Genomic DNA, 14,554 nt, shown 5'->3' with positions numbered 1-14,554 from the left:
TCTTCGCTGAAAGGGTTAACAGGCATTGGCACAGGCTGCCCGGGGAAGCGGTTGAGTCACCATCCCTGGAGGGATTTAAAAGACTTGTAGATGTGGTGCTTAAGGGCATGGTAGTTGTGGAGTTGGCAGTGCTAGATTTATGGTTGGACTTGATGATCTCAGGGGTATTTTCCTACCTAAACGATTCCCTGATCCGGTGTTTCCACACGGCAGCTCGCTCGGACTCGCTGGGCCGCCTCCGCAGCAGGCTCCGCCGCCCGGCCCCTGCTGCTGGGGCCTCCCTACATCTTGGGTCGTATTAAGAAGAACTTCGTTTATTTTCTCCTCGATTCTTTATTATTTTCTCCCCCTCCCCCCTGTTTTCCTGATTTCTCTGTGGGCATTGCATTGATTTGAGTTTCTTTTATGGCTTTTTTTTAGTTTTACTGATTATGAAAACAAGTCATACCTGATCAGGCTGGCAGTGCCTGTCAGCTGGTGTGTCACAATCTCCCACACGCCCTTATATTTTTTGACCCTGTAGCTAAAAGCTACAAATTTAAGCCAAATTTGACAGGAAAATAGACATCTCAGAGATAATTAAGTACCTGTGAGTTTGTGAAAATAAACAGACGGTAGGGTTTCCTTTTTTATACCCCAAACCCCTCCCTGAGCAAAGATTCAGTGCTATCCTTCCTAATTAGACAGTAGAGAATCATCATCTGAATTAACGGGGGACCCATAGCCATAACTGCTGCGGTGCGGGCAGAGAAATACTTTGTGGGAGCTCACCGTCCTGGGCACCGTCAGTCAAATGTGACACATGAAAGCTGCAGTCAGGCTTCTTATTTATGGCATTGCCCATGAAATCATTTGTTTTAATAGATGGCCTTGTCCCTCCTCTCTTCTTCTCTGTTTCCAGTAACAAGAACATTAATAAATACAGTAAACCGTAATAATATATTGGCTGGCTTACAACGTGACAGATACCGGTTGTGTTGCAAAATGCCACAGGAGATGAGTCAGGGTGTTTTAAGGTATCTTTCCATCTGGGGTACTGATACAGCCTATCTTATCAGCCCGCCTGCAGACCTCGTCGTCTCTGCTCCTTATCTTGGCAGTGTGCAGTTTTTGCAGTACTGTTATCTCTATTTTTCAGAAGAAAACTGAGTTAAAGAGAGGGTAAATTACTTGCTCACAGTTGCACAGGACCTTTTTAGCATGCATCTTTTTTTTTTCCCCACCCCCCAAAAAAATGCATGTCCTGTGCCATTCACTCTCCTTCTTCTCAAATGCCCCCAGAAGCTACATGTGACCATGAGAAGCAGGGTGTATTCTTTCCTGGTTTCTTCCTTACATGACTCATAGTTTGCTCTGAGTGTACAAATTTCTGAATTTCCCCTGCCTCTGGGTCTGAGATGCTGTTTCTTGCAGCTGGCAGACTTCCACAGCTGGAGCTCAGGGCTGGTGCCTTCCTGCATCCCCGCAGTGTGGCTGCACGGGACACAAGTCTTCATGAGCCCCCAGTGGCACTCGTACATCTCTGCCCACCTTCCTCTCTAGGTCCACCTCATGGACACACTAAATTTGCCCACTTACTCCTCCCGTGATGAGCTTAGAGAAGGAGTTTCTTAAACCAGAAGAACGTTGTGGATATCTGGGGAACAGCTGCTCAATTTACTTGTATCCCATCCCTGTTTCAAGCGCAGGGCTGGATCAGCCCCCACACATGAAGCTGGCTTTGCTGCCTGCTCTCTCATTTTTTCTTTCTCTTCTGTCATGTGTTGCCTTCACAGGCAGCGTTTGCACAGGACCAGTCACTGTGCCAAAGAAAGTCTTGCCTCTGGCTCAGTGCTTGAGATGAGAAGTTACAGCCCTTGCCCCAGCAAGGCAGTGTGTGATTTTATAGTCCAGACCTGCTGCTCTGATGGAAGTCTGGAAAGAATGGAGTCTGGAACGCGCTGCCAGCACAACGTGTCCAGAACCAGGTCTACACAGGCAACCACCAACGGGAAAACTGATGTCCTGGACCCATCTGCACCATGGGGTTGCAAGCAGAACTGTGGATAGCACTGTAGGCTGGTGCACAGCAGATAGCAGACCTTTCCCCTCTCGATAGCAGGTATTGTGTTTGAGGGCTGTGATCCCATGGTCTTGGCCTCACGGTTCTCACGGTCAGTGAATCCCTGAGATGGGAGAAGGTTGTGCTTCCCCGGGGCAGCTGGAGGTGCCGGAGGGGCAGGGAGCGACAGGAGAGCTACGAGGGAGCCTGCAGCATCTGTACCAACTGGGACATGCTTTCATCAAAGCACAGCAGGGAGCAGATCCACTGCCCAGGGGGGAAGGGACAAAGTAAATGTTTTTTTTACTGGTCCAGACAGAGCTGTGTATTATTTGAACTAAGCTGAGAAGTCACAAGCCAGGTGAGCCGGAAAAAATATTCAGAAGGAGGCTCCTTCCTGCAGGCAGGCAGTTCACAGTGTGCTTTCAAACCTTTCTCTTTCAACTGTACTTTCCTTCTCGGAACAATACCTTTTTCCCAGTTTAGCCTGTGTTTTCGTAGAGCATTGCTTTAGGAAGTGGCCGTTTGGTACCTCTTTGATGTGCTCGCTTTCAAGAGAGAAGGTGGAGGAGTCCCACCGCAAGCACCTGGCTGATGCAGGTCCAGCACAAGTACCGTGTACTTCACAGCAAAAGCGCGGGATGTAGAAATGAGGTAGAGGGGAGGGCACACGCTGGTGGAGAAATGCTCTCAGAAGCTCTCGGAGAACCACAGAGCCACGCTCATCTTCTCCTTCTTGTCCCTCGCTGCCTTCAGCACCATTTTCCCTCTGCAGTTTTTCTCTGAGCTCTGGTGGAGCTCTGACAAGACTGCTGTCATGGCTTTGTACCACTCTCCCTTCACTGGGGTGGACTGTCTCGTGTCCCGCAGCCTTTCCTCACCAGGGGCTTCTGGGCATCTTCATGAGGTGGTTCTTCTCTGGGCTCCCTCCAAGTGATCCAGGTCTCCTGGGCACTGGCCTGTGCTCAGGACCTGCTATGGCACACACAAGCATAAATGAAAAGTAAGAATGTTTTATTAATGTTGGGAATGTTTTATTAAACAGTCTTTCTCTCTCTTCTCTCTTTTCTGTTTTTTTTTTTTTTTTCCCCTTCTTTTTTTGAAGTATAAAATAATTTTTCCTTTACTCTCCCGTGGAAAAAGTTATTTCCACTTTTGCATGTCCCACCAGATTCAGAGGAGCTATTAAAGTCTTCAAAACAGCTGAAACCAGCATTTTGGTACCTATGAAATCCCCGATCTAAACTCTGATTCCTAGCAGGCTTGTCAGGTCCATAGACACGGGGTAGATCCTGGGGGAAAACTGGAACTGTTTCTCACTGGTACAAGTCTGTTGTTTCTGCCCCTGAGGGCCTGAAAATAGCCTTTGATTATGTTTTGCTGCAGACAGGAGTTACGGTGCGGGCTGTATTTTGTCAGTCCTGGCATTCAAGCAAAGTACTTGAGGGCAGCGCAGCGTGGAGAGGTGATGCTCTTAGGAGGGACGGTTTTAAAACAGAAAGCATCTCTCTGCCTGATTCAGAACAGAAGACCCATAAGGGCACCTGAGTTTTCAGAAGGCACAAAAGGAAAGAGAGGGCAGGCAGTGTTCAAATCAGGCTTTTCCGTATCGTTACCCACCACACGGCAGCCCTAAGGAAGAGTCCGCAGCGCCGAAGGCACCATGTGTGATCTGAAGATCACAGGCAGCTTCAGAGGCGGGGCTTTCGTTTGTGTTGTGCTGCGAGAGGAGTAAGAAATTGGATATAAACCCAGTCTAGGTATGACGAGATGGGAATGATAATTGGCAAAACCATTCCTGTCAGGCTGGTGGAGCTTGCAGTGCTTTGTAATTATCCAGCGTTGTCACCTAAATGACTTGAGACAGAGGGGCTGCCTCTGGTGGGACTGACGGTGGAAGCTCACTGAGATGCCCGTCGTGCAAACACCGATGCCTTTGCCGGGGTGCTGCGCCATTTCTCCTCTGATCAAGTAACTTGCACAGGAGCATCTCTTCCATGGCGAGCAAGCTCTTCGCTTCACTGCCGAGGACTGGTGATGCGGAGCCGTGGCTAATAACTCGGAGAGGCACTGGGGCAATTAGAAAGTCTCGCTCTTGCAGGACCGCGGAGTGGAGGAGGGACGGACGGGCCCTTGGGCATGGCCAGCTCACTGTGCGGCAGTGCCGGGTATTCCTGCTCCGAGGGGATGCCTAACTCCTGCTGGAAACAGTTGTTCACATATGCCTCCAGATTTGTCAATGCAAATCCCTACGAAAAAATACCGTTGTAATAAACCTCCTGTGATAGAAAGACGCCAACTGTGTTTTGGTTTCAAGTCTTGAATTCTGAGCTGATTTCCGAATTGGCATCATTCTTTCTCATTGCGCAGCCATTACAAGCGGGATAAAATCAGCAGCCAGTCTGTTATAAAAAAGGGGTTTTAGTGCCAAATACTCATAAAAAGGAAGGCCGTAACTTGCAGTGATAAAGTGCTAGCTGCGACCGGTGGTCCGAAAGTGCTGATGTACACTGGTATGGCACATTGGTGTGTCGGAGATTCACCGGGAGGCAAATAAGTGTCATAGCTGGGGCTGTTAAATCTTATTTTAACCACTTCAAGCAGCTGAGCACCATGTCTCATGAACATAGTAGCACTGAACAGTCTTCCAATACGTGTAGTCACTGTGTGTTGCTGTCTGTGTATGAAGGAATTCTTCATATATAATTATGACTGTACAAGCAAAAAAGTCACTTGATGTCTCTATAATGCTAATTGTTGAACCATCTCTTTTTCTTCTTTGAAGTCCCACCCAATTTGACTGTTCCTCAAGAAAAGTCACCCCTGGTCACCCGGGAAGGGGACACGATTGAGCTGCAGTGCCAGGTGACAGGGAAGCCCAAGCCCATCATTCTCTGGTCCCGAGCAGACAAGGAGGTCGCGATGCCGGATGGGGCGATGCAGACGGAGAGCTACGATGGGATCCTGAGGATAGTGAACGTGTCCAGGGAGATGACGGGAACCTACAGGTGCCAGACCAGCCAATACAACGGGTTTAATGTGAAACCCAGAGAAGCTTTGGTACAGCTCATTGTACAGTGTAAGTAGACCCTTATTTCCTTTCCATGTGGTTTTGCTGAGAGAAAGTTGTTGATTTATTTCCGCCCTAAATACACAGCAGGAAGAGTCTTATGGTTGTTACATTTTTGATGCTGTGTTGTTCGGCTCCCTGAGTCCATGATTTTAATGTAAATATAGATGTAAAAATGACATAGAAGTCCCATTTATATTTTAAAAAAAGTGTGAGGCAATCATTATTTTCCCAATGCCTAGCTTTAAATTTCTTGACACAGGAACAAGCATGTGAGATAGGAGGACATATTTCTATAAATGCAGACGTGATACTGATCTCATTTGTTGATGCTGTGTAAAACGAGGAGAAAAAAATGAGAGCAGGAGCTGTTCCAACTTCGCTGATCTGCATGCAGATCTGCGTAGTCTGCTCTGACTCTGAATGTGAATGATCAGCATCAGGAATGGGAAGGAAAACGTAAGGGCAAATTAGTTATTTTGGAAATGCTCAGCATTTATTATTGGAAAATTAAAAGTCTGTTTTGATATGGTTTATGGGAAATAATGAGCCATTCTTTGTTGCTGTGTCTCTGATAAAGATGTTCACTAAATGACTTTCATGTGTCTGCTGTATTGTTGGTACTTATTTTCACTTTTTTATAAAGTGACTTGTGCAGCTCTCATTTATTCTGATTTCAGATGCTTAAATATTATGGCAGATTTGCTTTTATACAGTGTTCTGTGCTCAGCACAACTGACCTCTTTTGGGCCCTCCAGGGATAAGATGCTGCAATATACATAGTTATTACTAATAATCAACTGATTTGTTTTTTCCAAGGTCTGTTGTATAACAAATTATTTATGCACTTGATTATGTGTTGTGGTATCTGCAGCACTTTCATCAGAGCTATTTACTGGTGTGCCGGCACAGGTTTTTATCAAAGCATGCTTCTGTCCCAGCCAGCAGTCACGTGGATTAATGACACGAGGAGCCTCCTGAGAGACGAGCCTGCAGGCAAGCTGGAGCCTTCTCAGCTGGTTGTGGGTTCATCTGCATTAGGCCTGGCTCCATCCTGCCCGCACTGATGTATCTAAATTTGGAGCAGAGGTGTCTTTGGCTCTGTCTCTAGAGATTGCAGAAAATGGCTTGGATCTTAGATCATCCTCTGGAGGCATCTGTCTTTCCCTGTAGAGCGTAGAAGGATCATGGCAGGCTTAGTCTGCTACTGGTGGCAGTTTTAAAGCACATGGATTGTTGTAGGGAAGACTGGCTCCGGTACGAATGGGCTGGACCAGCCTGCACGAACTGCCTTAATTCGGAGCTGAGGGGGCCCTTGCGGACACAAGAGTTCTTACTCATATCGTTATTACTAGGGTCGTGGTTATTCTGATGATGACTTTTGTGGTTATCATGACTAGGACTACTCCTGATGACACACAGCTTCTCTTTCAGATCTCCTATAGCAAGTCGTCGTCATTATAGGTGTTTAATTTTAGCTGCACAAAAAAAGTAATTTATAGAAGGTAAACGTCATGAAAAGGTGTAAGATGAAAGACATGGAAGGGTAGAATGTAGGATATGTGGATGGGGCCCCAAGTCTGTCCTGTAAATGGACATGCCACCAGGGCAGAGGTCATTGTCAGGGCTGATGGGGCTGGTGGTACCATGTCCTGGGCTCTCACATGAACAGTGTGAGAGAGGAGGGTCAGTGCTGTGGAAAGTGTGGAGAGCAGCGGCACAAAGCCATTGCGGGGGTTTTCCGTTGCTGCAGTTTACCAGGTGTATGCACCGAGTCTGGATGGGGTATATTTTGGCTACCACAACTTTGCTGGGACATACCTTTGCTATCCATTGCAAACATTAAAAACTCAAGAAAAGATTGCTCAGTGTGGTTGTAAATTAAAGATGACCAGGGCTGTGAAAACTTGTGATACTCCCCAGCCTGTTGCTCTTGGGACACTGGGTTGGCACAGCTCGGGAGGACAGCAGCAGCGTGGCTCGTAGAAATGGTTGACTAAGACTAGTTCCTCAGAGAGCAATAGCGATGGGTGAGAACGGTGATATTGTGCAAGATTTTCATATAGCTTGCGCTACAGATTGGCATGTGTGGTGTTGCAGGCCTTGATGATCTTGAACGGCAGAGAAGAAACATGAATAATAAACTCAGTAAGAGCTGATTTGCAGAGTCCCCTGTGCATCTGCACACAAGAACCGCTATACAAACAGTGGAGCAATGGTCCCCATGAATAAGGGGGATGGAAAGTGGCTTCTTTCCCCTTTTCAGTCACTGATTTGCTGTAAGAACTAGAACAGTTTTTGTTTTCTGGCCACTTGGATCCTCCATCTTAGCCATTTAGTTTATATTCTCTTTTTGTCAGCGTACCTCATCTTTTCCACATGTCCATCCAGAGCCCAGCATGGTTTGGGTTGGTTGCGGTGATGTGTGGATGGTGGACAGGTGGATGATGGAAGCTTTTTCAAGTAATTCAGTTCCTGTACAAATACGTGTGTAGAGGGTGTTCCCGATAAAGCAAGACCTTCAGTGGGAAAGTTCTGGAGGTAAACCCACTCCAGCAGTTACAAACAGCAAACCCACAAAGTAATGGCCAGGGCAAGCTGTCCGACCCATGCCCAATGCCAAATCTTTCTTGTCTTAATCCTTGGGAGCGTTATGAGCCCAGCAGGGGCTCTGTTTCACATGTTTTCAGGTAATAGAAGTAATTTTCAGCTTTTCTTGCTTTTTTTTGTTTGTTTTTATAAATCCTCAGAAGCTCAATTCACTGGGGAATACCGGAAGAACAAGTATTCAGAAGCACTCTTGCCATGGCTCTGTAAAACAGCAGTGATGTGTTCCACATTTTGTCCTGGAAGACTATTTCAAGTCTTCTGCAGTCACAGAAACTCTTCTATTTATCCAGCGAGCTCTGCATCATTTATCCCGGTCTCCATTCCAAAGCTTTTAAGCAGATGCTGTTGTTTTCTTCAGCAGGGAGGTAGTCATGAGTTTTGTATTAGAGGAAGGGACGGTGGGGTCTGGGGGAATGTTTCCCAGGATGTGGCTGAGGACTTCCCACCAGCTGCACTTCTTCAGGGCATAAGCCAGTCCCTGGTGGACCCAGTGGGATGACGCCTGCTGACTTCCAAAGGCTGGTGGATGCATTGCTTGGATTGATATTATTTTACAATATTTTACTGGTGGAAGAAAGGCTCTGGTTTTATGTATTTTTAGCACTGCTTTACATGCAGCAATTCACATATTCTGAAAGAGATGAGAGACACAACTTGAAAATGGTATGATCAGCAGGAGTATAACAGGTATTTACAGGAGATTTTTCTTTAATCTGTTCTTGTTTAGATTTCTACTCACTTTTTTCAGATCCTAACAAATGACAATTTGGAGATGAATGGACAAAGCAAATATTATGTAATGCTTTGCTTATTTTTCTCGTGGGAGGAAAGTACATGTGTTCACATCAACTTCAGCATCATTTCCATAACTAGCATAGCATTTATTCGATTGTCATAAAACCAGTTCTTTTCATTAATTTTGTAATATTTATTTTAGACGCTTCCATCAGTTATAAACAGGGAAAGATATTTAATGAAATACTTTTATTTATATAATAACTCACTGATTTCACTTTGTACATGGTGCATGGGCAGATATGCACATGGATGTTGGTAGCTGGGTGCATTCCCATTCTCTGAGGTGTCAGGCGGGTTTCTGCTTGTGAGAGTAGGACTTTCCATCTCTGCAAAGTGGTGTATTACTCTGTTTTGCTCCACAGGGCAAATCTTTCAGTGGAACTACTGCTCTAAGTCATATCTGTTGGTTCAAACTAAAGAAAAATTAAAGATAAATTCAAAGATAAAGGCATTTTTTAAATTTGACCCACTCTCAGTTCATCTGACTAGTTTTAACAGAGCTTTTCTTTTCCTCACCTCTCTTTTCCTCTGCCATCCCTTTAACCCCATGCTCAGTGACGTCAGGATCCCAGACTCTGAGTTCTCGGGGAAAATGGCTGGTTTCTGTGCTTTGTCACAGTTTGGCCTCAAGTTGCGGTTTAAGATTTTTGGGTTTTCATGTTTACCATCAAATTACGAAATTTCTAACAGCAAAATGAAAACGCATGAAGGGAAACCAAAAGTAAAGCAAAACTCATCTCTCCTAGCCCAGGTCTGTTGGACAAGAAGTGGTCTGTGTGCTTTTCGGTACGCTTTGAGATCCTTGTCACATCCTGAAGCGATTGCTCAGCGGTAAAATACAGCAAAGAAGATAGTTGTTTTGAGGTCTAATTGAGTAGGCCATAGAGAGGAATTTAACTGAAAATTTGAACCACCTGGATGTTAGGTACCTGTGTTCCCTCCATGGCTATGGAGAGCGGAGCATCCGCAGAAGGCAGCAGAGCCTGTCCTAAGGAAAATGTCTGGGATGTTTTTCCTTTGTTCCAATTCCCTAGCTGTAAACCAGAGATAACAGTTCCTACCCTGGAGGTTTTGGAGACAAGATTCTGAGGATGCTGTAGTGAGGAAAGACATGCAATATCTGACTTGATCAATAAACCTTGTATCCTTTGGTTACTGCTATTATTATCCTGTGGTGTTTTCTCTTCGGTGTGTTGGCGCTCCTCACAAGCTATGGGTTTTACTGACTTTGGTCTTTATTGTTTGGCAGATTTTGTGAGCACTGCTAGCTTTTCTCTGAGAGATTAATTAGGATCATGGAAGTACACCACCAGCATCAAGAATTGCTAAACACCTTCGGAGGGATTTGGTTGCTGTTGTTACTGTAGTGTCCACCTCCCAAGGGAGATAGAAGAAGACCTCTGGGAGAAGAACAAGGGTTAAGGATCGCTCTGTAAAGTTCTTGAGTTCATATCTCACTTTTCTTTGCCTTTCCCTGCAGCATAAAAGAAGAATGAATCTAGTCATGATGCTAGGGACAGAGCTGGGGGAGGTCTTAGATATCAGCAGAGCCTGGTCTGTGAAGTCCTGCCGGCATGGGTTCTGCAGGAGCCGTGCAAGCAGAGACAGCATTTGGAGACCAGAGATGTTCCCAGGACCCATGGATGTTGTCTTGGCATCTCTGCCCTGCGGAGGAGCAGGCAGCACCAAATAGCCTGGCTTGCTGTGCAGCCGGCTCCTCTGCGCCTGTCCTTGCAGGGACCTCCTGCCTGTTTCTTACTCGTGACTAGGCTCTTTCGAGTATGCTGTCATCTACAGTATGGTCAATGTATGAACCCTTCAGAGAATGGCATCTATCCTGCTACATCTTCATTCCACATTTTGGAGAGTTCTTTGCGTGGGGAAGGCCATTTGTTGGGTCCAGGAGGATCCCTTCAGCAGGGCTAAATGACATGAGCGGTTTGCTGGGAGGGCTGGGCTGACCGTGCAAAATCAGCCTCGCAAAGCTGCAGTGCCAGCGTTTAACTAGTTCATCCCCCAAGTGTGGTTTTCTGTGTGCCTGTGAGTGGGAAAGGGATGCTGAGCGGGGCGGGGGAGGCACGTATGTGACTGTTTAGAGACCTGTGCTGGCTCATGGTGACTTGAAGTGCTCGCGCAACAGAGCTGTTGATATTGGTTCTGTTGCTGCCAGACCTGCTCGTTTCTCCCAAAGCTGGCGCTCAAAGATGAAAGATGCTGTTCCAGATGGAGCCCCAGCTGCTGCTGAAGCTTTTTCCTGTCCTTGGGGGACCCATCAGAAGCCCCGCCAGCCATGAACCTTCCACCCATGAGCCCAGGAAGGTCTCTAGCACGTGGCTTCCTTGCTGTGAGTTGAGAGGGTGGCATCTGAAAAGCAAGGGCTGTTCCAGACGTGCTCCTGAGGGTGGCTTGTCCCAGTTCCGTTTCAGAAGGGCACTAAGACAGACAAGTAGAAAGTGGGAATTACGTGTGGAGGCAATGCTCAGAGCCCTGCGCCTGCTTGCCGCACCGACCATTTCTTGTGTGCAAATTTTGATAAATAAAAGTTAAAATACATAAATAAATGCCTGCCGTTTGCAGACAGGATGCAATCCGGTAATAATTTAAATGCACCGCTTTTACTGCTGGAAGAGAATGCTTGGGGAAATAAAAATGCCATCAGGTACAATATAATCAAATGTTTACATCGTGTACCTTATCAAGTGATGATAGCAGGAAGGACAGAATCATTTTTCACAGTGGACATTGCTGCACGTTGGGCTTGCGTTTTATGTGCTCTAGTTTTACTTTGGTGCTACATAAAATATTGTTTACAATATAAACTGTTTTCCAAATGCATTGGTCTCCAAGTACTTGCAAAGCCTCTTAAAACATCAAAGATATTTCATGGTAACCTGGTTGGCAGAACAGTCGTCCGCATTGTGATACTCTGAATTTTCCTTTCCATTTGAGTTCCAGTTTATGTATGTCGCTCCTACTCGGTAATAAATTCTAAACAACTAATGAAATCATGCTGAAGGGGAACATTCTTCAGGGATTATATTTGAAACGGAACAGAGCTAATTAGTAAGAAATATGAGGCTGAATTATGATCTCAGGTGCATCATTGCAAACCTGGAGTGTATCAGTGGGGCATAAATCAGTTGTTTGGGTTTTACATCGGCAGGAGAGAGTTCAGAATTGGGTCCACTTTGCTCATAGGTGTTATTTGCAGCTGAGGATGGGAAAAAATAATCTTTTATGCTTCAGACAGGCAATTTGGCAGCTCAGAAAAATTGCCACATCTATTCTGTGACTGTCTAAATATGTGCTTGATGAAATATTTATATGTAAATATTACATATTATATTAATAATGAAATAAAAGATTGTTGCAAAAGACAGGAATGAAGTGTTCTCCATCCAAAACAGAACGGCAATTAATAAGCTTAAAACTCGTGGAGATTTAGGAAAGTACTTATGAGACATTTTTAACAGGTAGGGTGGCTAATCCCTGCAGTAATTTGCCAGGAGACTTACAGACTCTTGAGTCCACGGATGTTTTTTTCTTGAAGCTGGGTAGACAGAGCCCTGCAGGGAGTGGGGATGGGCAGGAAGGGGGACGAGGACCGGGAACACGGCTCTGGTTTGGAGATGTTCGCGGTGAGTTTCAGCTGCAGAGAAAAGCGCCCTGTGGTTCCCGAGGCCGTGACAGCAGCTCATTACTTGGGAAGGTTTTTGTGCTCCGAGCTCTTCATTTGTATTGCTGGGCAGAGCCAGGAGAGTTAATGGTATTGTTTCGTGAGGGGGGATCGGGAGTGCAAGTAAAACCTTCTAAATTTTCAAATCTGCTTATAAAATTTTAGCTATGAAAATGTATTAAAAAGGGGGTAGTCACAGAATCTCCATAGGTAAGAAGAGTAATTGAATGGGCAAAATGTCTTTATTTTTAAGTAAGCACTGGAATCTGTTTTTAAGCAGGTTAAAATGATAAAGGAAATCAGTACTTACATTTTACATTCATACTATTTGCATCACAGTTGCATCTTTTATTTTTTTTTTTTCCTTGTGTTTGAAGATTTGAGTGGAAGAAGCGAATTAGTATTCAGGACCAGTGTTATAACAATACAGTGCGTTCCCAGACTGTTTGGTTTATTACTCTCTGGACAGCTTCCTTCTCTATAGCTAGGATTTGGTTTTGATTTAGGCAGTTTGTGGTGGGAGAGGGGCAGGCTAAAAGCGGGCTAGAACTGGGCATTGCTACTTTTGTATTTCTGGGCTATTTTTTGTGTCTTTTTGGAGTATGGGAATTAATAAATTACCTTAACAACTTTAAAATTTCAAAATACATGTTGCTCCCATTTGCCTTAACATTTTGGTTTGCTCTCGGAAGCTGCTTTCCCCATCCTGGTGTGTTGTGTCGGAGGAACTCTGCACCCCTGGGTTGCAGGTTTTCCCCAGGGTTGCTCTCCTATGGCACAGACACTTGCTGCCTGCCTGAGCCTAAAGCTTCAGCCTGCCCTATGGCGATGTATATTTAGGCAGTCCGAATACTGTTACCACTGTCCTTGTGTTTAACCTATGGGTAGAGTTCCCAGCTCTTTATTTCTTCCACTAGAATTTTTCCAGAAAACTCTCTTCGTGCCTTTATGTAAAACAACAGTCAAAATCTCTTCTATAAAATCTTCAGTGAAAGATGAGAGAGCACGATTTCAGCATAGTGCATAAGCAATTATGGCTTTGTATGTAATTTATCTGAATGGAGCAAGGGAGGAAAAATATATGGCAATAATTGATGGCTTGATCAGTAAAGCAAAATGCTAGGAGCTTTTTGACATTTAGCAAGGTCAAAGGCAATGTGTGTCTAGTGACCTGGAGAGGTAATGAATATGCAAGCACTGGCAACATGGAAAATTGTAAATGAGAATGAGATAATTTGAATTTTTTCTTATTTAATATTAAAACTATGGTCGCTTAGAGAACCTCCTGAGATGTATCTTTTTCTTGTTAGCAATTCCAAAAGACAGCAAAGCAGCAAGTACCCCAGAACCTGAAGCATAAACATGGATGTTATTGGAAGAAATTGAATTATTCATAGAGGTTTCTTTTTGACAATCGGTGCTGTAACAGATAGTCTTACACCACAGAGCAGTTCACAGCATTGACTGAAGGCAAGACCAAAGACAAAATAGACAGAAGTTTTTTTGTTTTTCAAGAAGTGAGAATGAGAGGAGGAATGGAAGTAGATGTAAGTGTTGCATATCTATAGTTAAAATATGGAGAATCAGAATACGGTGTCTTTGCTCTGCTTCTCCTGGATATGGCATCCAGGATCTGAGTAGTGAAACTGATAATCTTGGGAGAATGGCACTTTTTAATCCATCAGTATTTCTTTCAGGTTTGTTCACAGAAGCTTGCACCCTCCTAAGCTTAGTAGCTTTTTGCTGACACTGGCGTATCGGTACTTCCAGCTATTTCAAGCTAGCTCCATGAAGCTAGGCTGTCCCCTTGGAACTCAAGAGAGGAGGATCAGCATGAAGCAAACAGCATCTCTCCTCCATCAAAAACCTCCCCCAAGAGCACATGGATGCTCTGATCTTAAATGGCCCCAAGCTGGGCAGGAAGCCTCCAGGATAAATGTAACCCTCTGGAAGGTCTTGCACGTGCGTCTCTCCCCTCTTGTAGATTGAATGAGGCCAGCATCTTTCTGTGATGTTTCTCCCTGCTTCTTCCCGACATGGGGTTTAGGATTGGATAAATAGTCGTTGGATGGTGCCTTTTCTGGTACTTCTATGACTAATGCAGGTGGGTGGAAATGCTGCGGAAATTCACGGGAAATAGGGTGCAGCCAGCACCGAAGAGGCTACGGAGGAGAGTGTCTGCGCACACTGTTAAATAAACTCCCTGGCCTTTATGCAGATTTGGTATCCCTGAAGGACGGGATACCGTGCTGGTCTTGGCTGGTTTAGAGTTAATTCTCTTCACAGTAGCTGGTATGGGGCTGAGTTTTGGGTTTGTGCTGGAAACAGCGTTGGTAACACAGGGACGTTTTAGTTCCTG

General features: G+C 45.1%; 1 protein-coding gene across 1 annotated transcript in view; it reads left to right on the top strand.

Moving 5' to 3' along the window:
• Positions 1–5,128, top strand: part of LOC104625575 (MAM domain-containing glycosylphosphatidylinositol anchor protein 2-like) — a 33,176-nt gene extending 28,048 nt beyond the window's left edge. The window contains exon 4 of the mRNA XM_010293234.1: positions 4,827–5,128. Within this exon, the coding sequence (XP_010291536.1) occupies positions 4,827–5,128 (302 nt within the window). The remainder of the gene's footprint in view (positions 1–4,826) is intronic.
• Positions 5,129–14,554: the final 9,426 nt, after the last annotated feature.

The sequence above is a fragment of the Phaethon lepturus genome, unplaced genomic scaffold (assembly GCF_000687285.1).
Source record: "Phaethon lepturus isolate BGI_N335 unplaced genomic scaffold, ASM68728v1 scaffold37428, whole genome shotgun sequence".
NCBI lineage: Eukaryota > Metazoa > Chordata > Aves > Phaethontiformes > Phaethontidae > Phaethon > Phaethon lepturus.
The sequence above is the reverse complement of the archived record's forward strand: the minus strand, read 5'-3'. Positions and strand labels throughout refer to the sequence as shown.